This window comes from Corvus brachyrhynchos, unplaced genomic scaffold, assembly GCF_000691975.1.
Source record: "Corvus brachyrhynchos isolate BGI_N302 unplaced genomic scaffold, ASM69197v1 scaffold56, whole genome shotgun sequence".
NCBI classification, from domain to species: Eukaryota; Metazoa; Chordata; class Aves; order Passeriformes; family Corvidae; genus Corvus; species Corvus brachyrhynchos.
Window position 1 is genome coordinate 7,845,406 of NW_008238664.1, and position 16,475 is coordinate 7,861,880.

General features: G+C 43.3%; 1 protein-coding gene across 1 annotated transcript; it reads left to right on the plus strand.

Annotated features, from left to right (window-relative positions):
* STRA8 (stimulated by retinoic acid 8) lies at nucleotides 1-14,711 on the plus strand. The gene is made up of 8 exons (XM_017738048.1): nucleotides 1-18; nucleotides 442-2,435; nucleotides 3,860-3,944; nucleotides 4,344-4,496; nucleotides 7,401-7,683; nucleotides 8,959-9,035; nucleotides 10,725-10,836; nucleotides 14,394-14,711. The coding sequence occupies exons 2-8, from the start codon at nucleotides 2,429-2,431 to the stop codon at nucleotides 14,466-14,468; spliced, it is 792 nt and encodes a 263-aa protein (XP_017593537.1). The 5' UTR covers nucleotides 1-18; nucleotides 442-2,428; the 3' UTR covers nucleotides 14,469-14,711.
* Nucleotides 14,712-16,475: the final 1,764 nt, after the last annotated feature.

Consider the following 16,475-nt stretch of genomic DNA (forward strand, 5'->3'; position numbering starts at 1 on the left):
TGGCCCTCTCGTGCAAGTGTATGTCTGGTATCGTTGCCCACATCAATGTCACAGTTTATTGGGATAAAAAAAAAAATCAGTGTTGTAAAGAAGCTTGTCCTTTAGCAACATCGGTGGGAGCAGAGGAGTGCTTTGTGAAGCCGAGCCCTGGATATTCCATGGAAATGAAACATCAAATCATTGTAGGGAAGGGTGCAGGAGATAGGAGGCTGGCTTCAGCTGGGTTGCTGTTAATTGTTAGTGGTGAATTAGGTTTCAGTAAGTACTTAACAGGCAGGGATCTCTCCAGGGAAGAGAAAATTTCAAAATGATTTTCTACAGAAAGATAAACTCTTGTCAGTCAGCCAGTTTTTTTCTTTTTGTCTGTCCACTATATGGGCTGTAAGATTTCTTTCTCTTCACTTACGTATTTATTCAGTGTAAATAAATGTTGCCTTGCAGCTTTCAACAGACACAGCTGGAGACTAGTCTAAGGAAGACACATGCCAAAGTGAGTCTCAATCCCCTGCCACACCTGCAAGAGGTAGAACACTGCATGGCAAAGCAGCACTTGCCACAGGCACACCACTGGGTTCCTCTGGCAAGACTCTTCAGCAGCTTGCGGGGAAGAGTTTTATCCCAGTCAGACAACTGTGCCTCAAAGGTGCGGAACAGTGACTATTTCTCTATGCATCGCTGTAATACCTGAGTATGTTCCAATTTAACCAGCTTTAGGTTCAATCTCTGAGGAGGATCACGGTGTCTTTATGGGTGCCAGTATGTGTGTAATTTCACTCTATGCACCTTTCCCTTTGAAGCTGCCAACTCAGCGTAAGGGAGTTGTCCAGTTTGTAGTTTCTGGGTCATGGGTTTGTCATGTGCCTTATCTGTACTTTCCTCATGGGCTTTTTGCAGCACTTTTATAGCATTGAATTTTCTTTTATAGTATTTTGGAAACAAACCAAGGGATCCCATGAGGAAGCTGATGTCACAGCATTTTGTTCTGAAATCAGAACAGTGAGTTTAGGGACAGAAGGAGCTAGAGGGAAAGGAGTAATTCAATCAGCTTTAGGAGGTGTACTTTGTCTTCAAGACACTGGAAAAATAAGTTCAGGAAAAAAAGAAGCACCAGTACTGTTTCTTGGTCTCTATTAAAGGAAGAAACTATTTAAGCAAAATTGTTTATGAAGATGAAATTTACTTAAAATACTACTGAAAAGACTGAAATTGCCATGCTTGAGGCAGAGGAGTAAACATCAGGAGTATTTTCTCAATTCTTCCACTGATTTGTTTAGTTACATTGGTTACCTTCAGTTTTCCAGTTTGTAAAATAGAGGGGGTAATGATTGTTTAGGACAGGAACTGTCCCCTGAATATGCTAAATACCACTACATGTAGCTTGTGCCTGCTGAGTCCCTTAGCTCTCGTGCAGGTTGAGGTAAGAGTTCAGTTTGCCATGTTCTAGCAAGATACAAGTTAACCTGAAGTCAGCATGATCTCAGAAGCCAAGACTAAACAACTACTTCCTTTGCCTGGTCTAAGGGGACTGTGTTCACATGCCAGTTCTTGAAATTGCTTTTTCATAGTGTCATGTGCCCCTTGCGTGACTCTAGGGGGCAAAGGAAGTTTAATATCTTAAAAAGCCTAAATACAGAAGGGTTGCTTGTAATCCTAGCACTTGGTGCCTGGCTAAAATATCCAGCATGAAAGCTCTGCAGTGTAGACATGGATGGTCTCACCATGCACATAAGTCTTGAAATATTTTGGAGATATGTATGTTTAAATGCTTTAGCTGTATGTTTTCAGTTGTGCTTGGTATAGATGATGAAGGAATGATGTGCAGCACTGAAGTTAATCCTGTTAATCCAGACTTTTGCTAGGAGAAGCCTTTGCCATGTTCTACACTGCTGTAATCCGGGTTAGAGCAATGCAGGACATGGCAAAGGCTTCTCCTAGCAAAAGTCTCATGGGAAATCATTAGTAAAATCTTATGCCTTAAGTTGGTAGGCATCCAACAAGACTTCACAGCATGGTATTTCTGGACATGCTCCAAGAAGAGAACGATCCAAACAAGACCATTTGCTGATGAAAAAAGATCAGAGTTAAGTAGCAAATGTCTGTGTGACTGGGTGTTTGTGTATGTATTGCATAATGTATACCCAAATATTTATATTCTATATTGAAGTTACTCTCCTATTAATTCTTTCCCCTTTTCATATGTATAAGGGTAGCTAGTGAAACAACACAGTTGTTTTCACAGAGACATGGAAATTACTGAAGGTAAACATGAAGGAAAAATGCAGAAAGCAACGAAGGCATGTTAAAACATGAATCTAGTTAGAGCAGAGAACAATCAGTTCTGTTTTCTTCTTATGTTTAGTATCAAGTTTTGCGTAAGGCTAAGACATCTATCCAGAAGCTGGAGCAAACCTTGTGTTCTTTGCTGAAGATGAAAGGTAACTGTATGCAAGTATTTGCTTGGACAAAGAGCCCGGACTTGGTTTTTATGTGTTTGTTAAATAGAGACAGCTGTACACAGCTGAGCCCATTAAAGCGTTGCAGCCAACTGTGGCTTTAGTTCTAGCAAAAAGCAAGGGATGGTGAAAAGTCTGCCAACCCACTAAGCACTGTGTCTCAGAAATGCCCCTCTGACTCTCAGTCTTTCCTGCCCCTTCCCCAGTCTAGGTGAAGGAAGGAAACAAGCAATTCCTGCTGTCCCATGGCAGCAGGCTGTTTGAGCTGAGTCCCCTTGGCAGTTTCACCCTGGCAGGTGTGGGGCTTGGCATGGGTGCCCAGGCTGGATCCTTAGGCTCCCACTCGGAGCCTGCAGGAGCTGTGTGCTCCTCTGGCCACAGCCGTATGGCACAGTGTGAGTCACAGCTGTCACCAGCACCCAGCCCTGCGAGAGCTTACACTGCCCAACAGCACACTGGGGTGTTAGCTAGAAGGATTTCCTAGGGTAGGAAATGGAAGCCTCTGGTAAAGAGTGTACTCTGATATAAATGGTTAAGAGAGATGCTACAGTTTTGTTTTCTTTCAGCTTGGCACGCCCTGCTCTGTTACAGCCTGTGACACCTCGGTCACACTGGTCAGCAGGTACCGTCGGCACGGGTGGCAGCTCCTGCTGCGGGGCCCCAACAACGTGCCTTCTGTGTAGTGCTGCTGGCCACTGCCTCCGCTGGCAGCAGGCAGAACTAGGGGCTGACAGGATAGAGGCTTTGGACATATTTTTTTGTCCCTTCAAGTGTCCAAATTCCTGTCAGCTAGAAAAAAAAGGCTATTCATGTGACTTGCACCTCCAGTAATTTGCATCTATTAGAAGTCTCAGTGCTTAAAATGAACAACCTCATCTGAACCCACATCCTTGGATAACCCATAAAAGTGAGTTACAGGTAGAAAGAATAGTTTGACAGCAAAACTGAAGGGATAACAAGCAGTGAGGCTTGCTGAGGGGAGTTTGAGGCAAGCTTCCCCTTGTATGTACTTGCATATATGCAAAATTCATACTGCTTGTGAATCACAGGTTGGATGTCAAGGTTTTTTACTTGCAATTTATTCATTATAAGGTAATCAAAAAATACTGCATTGACTAGTGCATGCCCAGACTTTGATTTGCTGGTTGTTTTCACCATCAGTTCTGTCAAATCAATTTTAGAAAGAAGGCATTGATTCTAAGTTCCTCAGTGTTCATAAACTCCCAGTAGTGCTAGTTACATTGTAGAAGAGACAAATGTTCCTTCTTTCACATCATTTTTGCCTAATGACAAGCTCTGGCTTGTGAAGAACCAGTTGTTGGCAGTATTCTGCTTGGTTGGGGCTGAGGGTGAGAGAGAAGCCAAAAGTGCCATTGATGTGACAGTAACCTTTCTGCTGACAACAGCGAGCTGCAGTCTGGAGGATGGGAGCCCATCCAGCTTGGAGGAAGTCAGGGAGGAGTATGTCAGGAGGCAGTTCGGCAGTTCCAGGTAAGGGCTTATACGAGTCAATAAAAGATGATAATACTTTGCACTTGCTTCCATCCCAGCATCTCTGAACTTCTTTGTCATTGCTACTGTATTTCCAAGCAGAGGTTTTTCATCATGAGGAGAGGAGAAAGAGGTTTCACCTGGACTGCTGTAATCCCATTGAGTGCACAAACATTCTAAGCATGTTGTTGGTCTCGTTTCCAGTCAGTGCTTGTATTTTCTTTCCCTTCTATGTAGCTGATCTCTGGCAAGGATTTCTCATTGCCTGCAGAGCAAAAGAAGGAGGAAAAAGCTGGCTTGGGAAGAATGGCTCTGGGCTTTGGAGTGACCATGACAAGGGCCTTATTAATCCAGTTAAGAAGTTGTTAATGTGGCTTTTTCCCCTTGTGTTCTTTCCAGCACTACATCAGCCTCAGAAGATGTGAGTGAAAGTGACTCTGCCATCTGGTATTTGCTTCAAGAATGTGAAAAACAAACACCGGAAGAATATGGGAAGCCAGAATTGATCCAGTTTTCAGACACTTTATCCCCAGATCTAATGGAATTTGAACGGTAGGTGCACCCCACATAGCCTCAGGTTTTTAACTTGTTTGCATAATCACTGCATCCAGGCACTGCTGTCCATGCAGTCCTGCTGTAGCCTGCACCTGCCTTGCAGAAGCCTTGTGCCAGCAACTTTGGCCCTACTGGTGATGAAGCTGATCACTTCCTAAGCCCCCACAGCTTGCACATGAATGAGCTCTCAGTGCTGTAGCAGTCCCCAGCTTTTCAGGCCTTGGTAGATCCCTGAGGATTTTTCACCCCTTAAGAAAAAGAAGAAAATTTCTTTCAAGTGTGTCAGTCTCTGTGTTGCCATGCTTTACCACTGTATCCCTGCAATGGGGCTAGATTTTAGGAGGGTAAGAATTGCTGCACCAGATGAACTTGTCAGGTGTCTAACTGTATGTGTTCCAGGGAGGTGCAGGAACCAGAGTTAGGCACATTCTTTTCCCCACAGTGATGCTCATCCTTCCTCTAATGGCATTGTTATGAGGAGCTGCCCCTTCCAGAAACAGACCCTTAGCTCCTGGCAGCTTGGGATCAGAGTAGGGTAAGGCTGGATTCAACCAAGGAAGAGCTTGTAGTCCTCAGCCTCTGGGCTGCAGAATAGAGGTTGTCTGGAAGATACCAGAAGGCATTCTGCAACAATGCAAACATGTCTGCAACACTGGGGAGGAGGGGAACCTAAACACTTGCACGTGTGTTACGCTTAGAGCTAGTGGGTGTGAATCTGTAAACCCTTTAAGCTCCTAAATGCCTGATGCAGGACCTAACAGTCAAAGACCACCATTCTCATGTCAGTTGTCCATGTATTTTAGTTAGAAGTCGTAATGGTAAAATTACTGGGGTTTTTTCAGTTACTGATACCTTAAAACTGAGTACATTATATTCCCATGTTCTTCCCCTTCCTGTCAGACAACACTAGGAGGTAATTAGAGGTTCTATCCTGCATTTCCAACAGGATAAACGACTGTTTGATTGTAAAGATATGAGAAATAGATGCATGTGTAATCTATTTTGTACCATCAAGCAGTCCATTTCACCCTAACCATTCCAGAATTAAGAACACGCAGTGCAGGAGAATCCAGAGCTGCAGCTGGCATCCTCTTCCATGGCATCACCGCTGTAGCCAAAAACTTCTGCAGTTCCTTCTTCTCTTTTGCTTTGAACTGCTGTGTATTTCTAAAAACGCCTTGGATCATCGGGTTTTTCCTCAAAAAGAGAGTGCAGCTGGACCAGCAGATGGCACCAGCTTCCCACTCCGGCTCCTGCTTTTGCTCCCGTTAGAATTGGAGGTGGCTGTAGTTAAGGTATCGTTTAGAAGACCTTGAAATGTGCTGAACCAAGATTTTCAGGATTAGAAAAATCTGCTTCATCAAAGAGTGCACGACGGAGCCATAAACACCTGACTTTCACGTTCTTTACTGACGAGGCAGACCAGGGCCTGTACTGTGTAGACTCTGGCACTTACCCTATAGCCCTAGGGCCAATTGCATTTGGTTTATAGCTAATGCTTGTCAAAAAATTACCTTTTATAACAGGCATAAAACGAAAGGGACTCTTCAGCAAAGAAAGCAACAGCCTTTTGATGATCATTTAATCACATGATTTGGGAAGCATCAGAAATGCTTTGAGCTTCTACTGACTGGGTTTTTTTCCCATGTCCAGCAGCAGGAGCTACATTGGTAGGACTTCAGAGTACTCTGCCCAGTGCAAAATGTGGTTGCCTCCTTCCATCTGGGAAGGAAATATTTGAGTCGTGCTTCAAGCTTAATTTCTTTAGCAGAGCAGTCTAATGGTGATTCATGTTCTGCTTGAGAAATTCCAGGTCCTTTGTTTGGAGCTGGACATACAGAAACCTTAGTGAGTGCAGTACCTTACATGAGAACACTTATTCCCCTTCTGGTATTTTGTCTCCAGCAGTGGTGGAAAATACTCCTGAGTGTGGAAATGGGGTTTAAACAGATTTATGCTTGCCTACAAAATTATATTTTCAATATTGGTTTGCTGGAACAAATATTTACAAATAAAAAAGAACGAACTCTTTTTGAGTTGCTTTCTCATGCAATATTGTTCAGTTAATCAGGAAATGTGCTCATCTGGGACATCTTCCAAGGAATCATTTTGAGCCCAAACATAGTACCAATGACTGCTGTTTATAGAACTCTTGCTTTGTACTCCTTTGATCTTTTTATTTTCATCTGAGACTCTCTAAGCATTTAATTAATGTAAAATAACCTTCAGTGCTGCTTTCTGAAGTAGACATTATTATCCTTGATTCACTGTGCCACACAGTGCTAGCAGAAGAAGCAGGTTTGTTCTGAGATTTAGCCACTGGGTTGAAATTATGAGCCCTATGTTCCACCACCAGTTTCACTACAGACTGCATAGAAGTCAGTCCTAGGGATGTGTTTCCTTAGATGTAAAATGGAGGAAATTGAGCATCCGTGCTTAAGTCAGAGCATCCAGACCTAGGGTAGTGTCCTTCTGTCTGCATGTATAGCACCTTGTGCATCAGGATATGACCTCAGCCAGGGCTTTAAAGCGTAGTGCGATGCCAGTAGATGTATAAAAAGGGACTTACAGTGCAAAAGGCTCAGGATACAGAGGCAAGTAACTGAAAAATTATTAAATTCCAGTATGAGGTTTGCCTGTGCGACCAGTACAACCTGCAGTGCCTGGAGCTTCTGTTGTGAGGCAGTCCTGCTGAGGCTGAGGCTGAAGCTGGAGCCTGATTTCAGGTGAAATCTTCAGCAGTGTTGGGCATCACTCAGTAATTGTATGAAGTCTTGGAGGCAGAGTCAGTGAAGTAGTTATGGATCAGAGCCACTCCCCAGTGTCCCGCTGATTTTCAGTAGATGGCTGCCTTATAGCCTGCTCTTAAGAGATGCTCCCTTTCCTTTCCTTTCCTTCCAGATACCTGTATTTTTATAAGCACACAGTGGACCTGCTGATAGAGCATGGAATTGTTTGCACTGGAGAGGTGCCTCTTCCTGAGGTCTCCACAGCTATTTCCCATTTCTGGCAAGAGCTTTCTGAAGAGAGCAGGGACAGCATCTTGCAGTACTGTAGCCAGAGAGATTTCTTCATGGATCCCAAGGCTGTTTGCCCAGAGCCTGCTTGCACTGAAGGTAGTGTGAGGGACAGCGGAGGTAACAGTGAGGAAGCCAGTGGTTCCTCAGTCTCCACGCCAGAGGAAGTAAGTGCTCAGCAACATTCATAGTCTGCCTCTGAAACTCCAAGCCTTCAGAAGCCAATTGGCTCTGCAGCTTTTAATTGCAAACATAGGGTAGTTGTAACTAAGCTTTCCCAAGACCACATGAATGTATACATGGAGACAATAAGCAGTCTTTGAGTAAATGTCTGCAGCAAAATTTATCTTGGTAAGATACCTAGCAAGGTAAGATAGTAAGATAGAAGATACCTAGCAAGCTGCAGTAGTGCAGTGTAGTAATCCTGCTGGTCTCCACTGACTTGCGGAGTTTCTGTGCCAAGTTACAGTTAAATTTGCTCGTACCTTGCTCCAGGGACAGGAAGCAAGAACAAGAATTATACAGTTACTGTGCTCTGCAGACTCTCCAAAGAGCACAGATTATCTAAATCCAGAAGGGATACCTAGTTTGCCAAAGCCTGCTGTGTTTTGGGTTGGGTGGGGTTTTTTCATCAAAGCACTTGGTAGCAAAGAGAAAGTATTTTTAGACCAGTCCCAGTGGTACAGGGCCAATGACTGCCTGTACCATGCACTTCTGCAGAGCAGAAGTCAGTGACTGAATAGACCAGGGCATTTATTAATAAGAGATTGATTAAAGAACAGCCAACTCTATAAATGGTTCCTGGAGCACTGATTGCTGAAGGAACTAGCTGCTCAAAGAGGTATGTGTAATTTCATTAGCTGCAAGAAAGGGACAGATGTTTACCTTTAGCATATAAGTAAATTGCATTGACAAGTTCTTTTTGGGTCACAGGACACAGCTCATACTGCTCGTCACCTTAGGAAATGTCATGGGAATGTTCCACGTACGGTACTTTTCTGGCACAGAAAGTGTGTGAACTGCATTATGGCAGAGTGAACTAATGAGTTTAGTGGTCTGGCACAAGGAGCATCCAAACTCCTTTGTAAACTGGAATTTGGAGAAACTGGCTGGGGGAGGTCCACAGTCAAGTCTCTAAAGCACCGACACAATTTGTGGGTTTTACTGATTTTCTGGGAAATGTAATGTGAAGCCTAATTCCTAGAGGTTGAAACACAGGCTTAAGGGAGTGGAATGACCTTGTGTTCCCAGCCATGAAATACAGTTATTCCACATTATTCCTGTCTCCACAAAACCTCTTGGTTTACTCTAGCTGCAAACATACCTGTTAAATGTAAAGAAAGAGTATCATGCTTTTAAAGACTTCATTATTAAAAGTTATGCTGTGGGTAAAACTTTTAGGTGGCTGGATATGCTGACATCTGAAGTGATTTCTCTGCTAGGTGATGTTTGAAGATGCGTTTGATGTTGCTGCTGGTTTCCTCGACAGAAGCAAGACTCAGGGCATGTCCAGCCAGAGGTAAATTACAAACTGCCCCCTTTTGGCAGACACAGTACGTTAATAGCTCACTTCAGTACTCCACGGCAAGTACTCTGTGGAGTAAGACAATAGTCCAGCTCTCTTTTTTAATAAATGGTCAGAGTAGCAGCCTCCAGCAACTGTGCTCACAATAATACTTCCTTTTCAGGTGTAAAAGTGAAATTACTAATGGTCATTTACAGCAGAATCAGTTAGAATCACTTATTAAGAGCAGCCCATCACTTCAGGACAACTGAGGTCCTTCTGATTTTCTTGGCTACTCTGCACAGCTTTCTGTCTTTTCAATTTACAATACTCATAATATTTTCCTTTTCTCTCTGTCACTTATCAGGCCTGTGAGGACCAAGAGGCATTCCATGGATGAATCAGCTAATCATAAACTGTACTCTCATTTAATGAGACAGAAATGATAATTTGTCAACATTTTCTCCCTTGTCTTTTTCAAGTACTCTAATTCAGTCACGTGGAGGCGATCAGGGTAAAGTGTGGTTGACCTGAACAGTAATACCAAAGAAACACAGGACCTGTTAAATAACACCTCTTTCCTCTTCAGTTCAGATGAGTTACCTGGAAGAGAACATGTCAAATACAAAGCTGGCACTGCCTTTGATTTTTCCCAGTAGACCAAAGAACAAAAAGGGTTGTTTTCCTCAAGAGGAAAATCACATTATGATTTCTCTTTTATGTATTCTTTCTGCTTAGTCTTTGTTAGGATTGTTTCTCTTTGCAAGTAGTGTTTTTAATATGTGGGGTTTTAATCCCACTTTCTACTTACTTTTCAACATTTAGAGTAATCTTTAATGTGACTTTCTTTCTTTTGCCACCATTCCAGGTTGCACTTTCAGAAGAGAATGAATTAAAATAAGGTTGTTTTGGCTGTTGATCAGAATATACTTGAATGGATGAAAAAGCTTAACAAATATTTATTTATTAAATAGTATTTATGAGGTCATAATTTCCATTTGCTTTTAAAATAAGATTAAGTATTTCTTAGTACTGCAGAGTATTACAATAATCTTTACAGTCTGTTTTAGGTCCCAAATCAGTTTAGTATTTCAGTAGTCAACATTTATTGTTTTCTCTTCTTGCCTATTGTTCTGCACCTTGTAATTCTGGACAGAGGTGTGATGGCAGAACTTTGTAAAATCCCAGGAAGAATGCAGAGGTGAGGTCCAGAATGAAAAGCTTATTTTTGTGCCACAGTTACCTGAGAACAAACCTGCCAGTTACAGCTAACATGTCATTACATGAACACAGGTTACTGCACTCACTCAAAAACTTTACAGAAGAAGTCAAAGCTGTTCCTCTGAACAACCCTACCAAATACACTCCCAAATAACCATTGCAGCTGTCTGTTTTAATGGATATTTACTTTTCCCCAAAACAGTGTTACTGTAGCTGTCATGTATCAGTGGATCTCCTTGTTGTGACACCAGTTGCTTGTATTTCTTTTCTCTGTTCTTATACATCTGCCTTGCACTTGGCAAACAGTATCTCATCAATACATCCATCACCACTCCTCCCGGTCTTGCTTGGCTGTTTTCTTTATTATCAGAACCATCTCGAAAACAATTTGAATTTTTTATAAATTTATAAGTAAAATATGGAGGAGAGAAAGTAAGGAGAAGGGAACAGGAAATTAAATACAGTATCTGATTCCATTTTCAGTTCAGCATTTGCAAGCTGCACTTCTGAAAATCCAGAGGATCACCAGAGACTCTATCTGCAGGTCACTGACTTCCTAAAACACCTCTTCTTTGCTAATACACAGTTTTGCCAGGTAAGCCTTGCCAAAGGATTCCTTAAAGAAGGAGCAGTGTATTTCAGGAGCAATGTCAGAAAGGGATTTTTGTATTCAATGCTTCTGATCATATTGTCCAGAATGATTACAAATAAGAACTTGGGGTTCATAATTTCAGATGTGTCATTCCAAAATGCCAGTAGGATTGCCTTTGTAAGAGGCAAACTGAGTGAATACTGCTTTGAATATTATTCAAAATGGCAAATGACGTAAGGAATTTAAAAATTTTTTTATTATTATCCTTTGCATGAAAGTTCCTTGTGGAAAAGCTTGAGTGATCTCCTCTGAGCAGGTAAAGCTCACTTTCCAGTTCTCCATCAACCCCCAGCTGCTTCATTCTGAGCTCAGTAGAACCACCTTCTGCTTGTCTGGGTGCCAGGTTCCCTGCCCTGAGCCCTCCACTGGCAGGTCCTAGAAGCAGGATACTCGTGTTCTTGAAAGAGCTGATGAAAAGGTCCTGAGCTTCCTCTTAACCTCAGCCTACTGTTGCAAGTTTGCTGAGCCAGAAGTCTTTGTGCTTGCATTGTTTGTCCTCCCCTTCTTATCTCCCTGCCAAGGAGGTGGCTCAGAGCTTGCCTGTGGGTGAAGAACAGAAAGGGAGATACCCCTCAGGCAGAGGTTTGGTTCAGTCAGTGGTACCTCCACAGCAGCCACTGGTTTGCTGGTTTCTATTGCCTAGCTCCTAGCTCCCACCTGTCTCTAGTACTTGAACAGATGCTCCTTTGAAGGAAAATAGGTTTGTGGCGAGGGGTAGTTGTGACAGAAAACAAAGCAGAAACTAGTGTTGCACCACTGTCTGAATCTATCACATAGAAACTGCTGCATGCCATTTGGCTCCCCCGTCTTGGAGACAGCACTAAAGGAGGTGCAGAGAATGGCAGCAAGCACAGGCAAAGGCATTAAATAGAAACTGTTAAGAGTAGGACTTTTCTAAAAAAAAGACTGAGGGGTACTGCAAGACGATTTTATTCCTACATGGTGTGGATTTGGTACACAGAATGATTACTCATTGTGTCTAACACCAGAAGAACTAGAAAGCACTAAATAAAATGAAAAAACAACATATTAAAGATATTTGCATGTACAAATTACCATATTTAAACTCCAGGGTCATCAATCCATGGGCAATTACTAAATCTGAAGGTGCAGATTCATTTTCCAGTACAGGAGGACCTCACAGCACAGTTTGCTATAATGTAGGAGCATTTATTGTAAAACTGAGCACACTGTGTGCCCAATTCTTGCACTTTTTTCTAAAGTTCACCTGCTGACTGTTGTCAGAGACCAGGCACTGATCTACAGAGCCCTTTGGTCTGTGAATAGCTATGTTCTATGTAAGAGCGGAGCTCTTCTTGTGTTTATGTAAATGACCATGAACTGAGCAGGCCTAGAAAAGAAAGAAAATCTTTAGGCAAGATATAGCATTTTATGGTTTTAAATTTCTTTTGTGAGTGTCAGGCCTGGCATGGTCTCATCTTTTCCTTCTGCTTGGAGCTGCCTCGTTATATGTGAGCCCAAGTCCATCTCCCAGCTCCCAGATGAGGTGGTATGGGAAGAGGTAGTGTCTCTCTCAAGCTTTAAAGAGGCACATTTAAAACAAGACTAGGAGAATGGCAGTGATGGGAAGAAAAGCAGCAAAAGAACCCAAAGTACTGCAAATTGGCAGTTGAGTGTACTGTGTGGATCCAAAAGGAAATAAAAAGCTGCACACATTTGTTTTACACAGGAACTTTTAGTTGTCTGTGATAAGACAATAAAAAGGGAGTTTGAGCAGAAATCACCCAGGCTAGATAATGTGAAGGTCACAATCTGTTTTGATTTAGAGTGCAGTACTGCACATCTAGACAGTGCTGCCAAGAGGCAAAAAAAAAGCCAAAAGAAAATATGACTGACAAGATATTTTTTGTTTTGAGAGCAGAAATTCGGATCCATCTCAAAGCAAACAGATTGAGACAGTTATGAAAGTGGTTGCAGAGCAGGGATAGAAGATGTTCCAGCTAGCTTGAAACACACCAACTCAGGCAGCAGCAGAGAGATCAGTATAGGCTACTCACCTTACCCCAGAAATTGGGCTGCTCAGAGCATCAGAGACTCCTGGACTTGACAGGGAAAGGAACCCGTCCTGCTTACCTTATGGGTATGACTGAACCTCTGCAGACCATTCCCCTTCCCTTGACGTGGTACCTGTGCTGGTGCTATGCTAGCACAGGAGTTTGGGAAGTGTTGGGATAATTATCCCAAGGATAAAGCAGTGTCCCAGGACACTGTGCACACGCCTTGTAGAAGATACAGAGGTGGGCAGCAAGTACAGTAAGTACCAAGGTAAGTCGTGTGATGTGCACCTGACTGAAATACAAAAGGCAGCCCATGGTCTCCTTTCCTTTCATCTGCAGAGCTGATGAGGTGATGGATTTCATTGCTGGTCATTCATGCCAGTGCCATGTTCTGTCATTTCTGGTTAACTGTCCAGGTACAAACTGCAACTACTGCTGTTGGATTGTGGATGGTCCCTGTTTCATAGTCACAGAGCTACTGAGCACAGCTCCTCTTGAGCTGCTGCCCTGGCTCTCAAGGCTGCCAATGGCATGCCCCTCACTGGAATAAAAAGCTTCAGAAAAACTCACGCAAGAGGAGGGGAGAAATGATTTGGACAAGGAAAGGGAGAGCTCTTAAAAAGGCAGTGACCCCAAAATGAGAACAGGAGCATGCTTCTATGGTACCTGATAAAGAAATATTTCTGAGCATGAGATTAGTTAAGCAATCTTGTAATTTTTCAAGAGCTGTTGTCTTAAGGTCACATCATAAGAGAAGCTTAGCAGCAAAGGCAGTAAAGGATTCATTTAGACTGAGATCCAAAGTTTTTACCTCAATGAAACTCAATGAGGTTTTTTTCCTAAATAGTGCTGAGCACCTTTGTGTCTTCAAAGGCACACTTTCTTTTGAAATCATGGATTTTAGATGAGTCACTTAACAAGCAAGTGGTATTTAGTGCTCCTTAAGCTATACATTTTTAAACAGCACCTATTTTTAAAAGCAGTATTTCACTGAAGAGTCTTGCATCAATGCGGAAGGTGGACTAGATGGACTGCAGGCACGAACACTTTCACCTTCTAAACTTGGATTTCTCAAGAGCCACTTACTCTCTCTAAACTGGTGAAAGAGAAGACCGTTTCCTTCTATTGCTAAAAGTGGAACAAAGCCTGAAGTTGGTAGAAGTTAAGGCCTCAAGGAAGCTCTCATACCTTCATAGCCTGTTTTGTGACATCCTTGCTACCACAGTCAGTTACATCTGTCTAGATGATGTAAATAGACACAGGGTGGAGCCATGTGGTTTTAGAAGGAAACTGGCAGAAAATTTGAGCCATTCTTCATCAGGCACCTCAGGCACTTACCAAATGCTGGTGGTTGATTCAGAGAGGAGGGAGGGCTCATGGTGCATTTGCTGGCACATCAGCTCTTGACCAACTCACTGCGTATTTGAAATTCAATGAACTCCTCTGTTTTTTAATCCTGCTTGACTTTGGGGGGGCTTTCAGGAAGAAGATCTTCACTATGATCATGAGACCGTGATGCTGCGGTGCACTGAGACCTTCGATGATGAAGATTTCTAAACAGTATCTCCACTATGTTTTGCCAAGCACTGCCAGGTACACCGGGCACATGAGGAAGCTTCACCTCTTTCAGCGAGCTACCTCTCTAAGCAGAGTGTGGAGACACTGTGTTGAACTGGTTTGTTACCATTGACTTCTCCTTCCCTCATTAGTACTTCTTGATATATCAGTTGAGTAATTTATACTTTTTAAAGGTTTCAAAGGTCTTAGATATTTATTAATAAATGTTTTTACCCATTGCTATTTAATGTTTAGCCTCACTTCACAGAGAAACTGGGGCATGTACAGTTAAGTGACCTTGCCTAGCATAAGCTGTGGGAAGAGCAGCCGGGAGGCCAGATCAGTGGCAGTCTGCACACTCCCATAGGATGCAGGTCTCAAACTGCAACCTGCAAAAATCACCTCCTGGCAGTGATTACTTTTCTGGTGCAATTTTTCATCTTGGGCTGACAAGGAAAGAGAGATTTTCTCACAGAGAGTGGGATGAGGCTCTTCGATCTCTTTATGAGGACAGCAGCAGTGAGCACCCACTCCCCAGTCACCCAGAAAAGTGCAGGCACAATAATACACTTTGGATTGTTTACTTTTGTGAAGTGTGTAAAGCCAAGTGATCAGCCCTGTGCTCTTCTTCCACATCTAATTCTTGGATGAGTAGAGATGCTCAGATAGTGTCTTGGAATTAAAAGTGCTGTGAAATTGAATAAAGTCCTTCACATCTCTGAGTTATCATTAAAGGCTCTCTGCAGACTTGAACAAACTGTGTTCTGATAGTGTTGTTGAGGTCATGCTACCAGCCATCACAAACAGAAAGGATGGAAGTTTTATTTTAAAACCTAAACTAAAGCTGGCATGCCTAGGTATCCATCTTCAGCAGCCAGCTTTCAGACTGAATCCAAGAGGCCTGGACTGTGGCCCAGCATTGTCCTGGTGCATAAAAGCACGATACATTCAGGCAAAAACACGTGGAGCTGAGTACCAAAGTACAAGGGAAAAATAAACACTACAGAGCCCTTTCTGTGGGTGAGGCTGTGGTAGCACTCCCAGATGAATGTTTGCCAGGCTGCTGTGTTTGAAAGTGGGGGTGCAGGGGTCTTGTTTGGGTTTAAGAGCTCTTCAGAGTTCTCCAGGGTGCAGCCTTGCCATTCCCTGGCCTTTCCAGTGTGCGTCATTTATACATGCTGGCATTGGTTTGAGGTAATGACATTAAGGAGAAGATGAAGAACACATTACTTTGGTTCTGCCTCTTGTATGATCATAGTTCACAAGAGTGCAGGCCTGCAAGGACCACGGGAACAGGGTTTCCTCTCCTGCACAGCCAACTTTACACAGACAATGGCTGTTCTGCACTGGTGTGTGTGACGCCTGCTCTGCCTTGGCAGGGAAGCAGCTTTAATTCCTGAGCATGTGACTGTTAGGTGTGCACAGGTCCCACACTGAGCAGCACTCAGTGGTCGTTCTGATGAAAACATTTCATGAAAAAATCTGGAAATATGTAGGCTGGCAGGCTACTGGGGCAGTGCAGTGGAAACGGGTTGGAGGCAGAAAGGCAGCAGGGATGGAGCAGTGGGAAACATGGACACATGCATGCACATGGACAGTGCAGCCATGATAGGGGTTTGGGCAGACCTAGCTGAACAGGACTCAGTACGTGACAGCTGTGCTGCAGGGTAGCAGCCTCTAACTTTACAACACAGTGAGCCTAACAAAAGGCAATCCTACTGCTCAGGTCACATCTTCTTGTGACAAAGGTATGAAAATGAGCCTCTGATTAGCTGCTCTAGTGCCAGTGCACCTAGGTACAAGCAAATCCCCATCACCATGTCCCACCAGAACAGCAGGAACATCTGGACTTGCCAATTAGCTGTCTGCCTCTGCGAAGCCACAAGCAGAGTGACCCCACACCTGGCTGACTTCAGTGAGTCTTGCTGCACTCAGGACTCAGTAGCGTGAAAGGGAAATACAGCTGACAGGTAGTTAGTTGGCTGTGCTCCAAGCGATCTGGAACAG

Excerpts from the sequence above, each read along its gene's own strand:
- STRA8 (XM_017738048.1), top strand. Across the intron at positions 7,684-8,958 it reads CAGTCTCCACGCCAGAGGAA|GTGATGTTTGAAGATGCGTT; the intron begins GTAAGTGCTCAG and ends TTTCTCTGCTAG. Across the intron at positions 9,036-10,724 it reads CAGGGCATGTCCAGCCAGAG|TTCAGCATTTGCAAGCTGCA; the intron begins GTAAATTACAAA and ends TTCCATTTTCAG.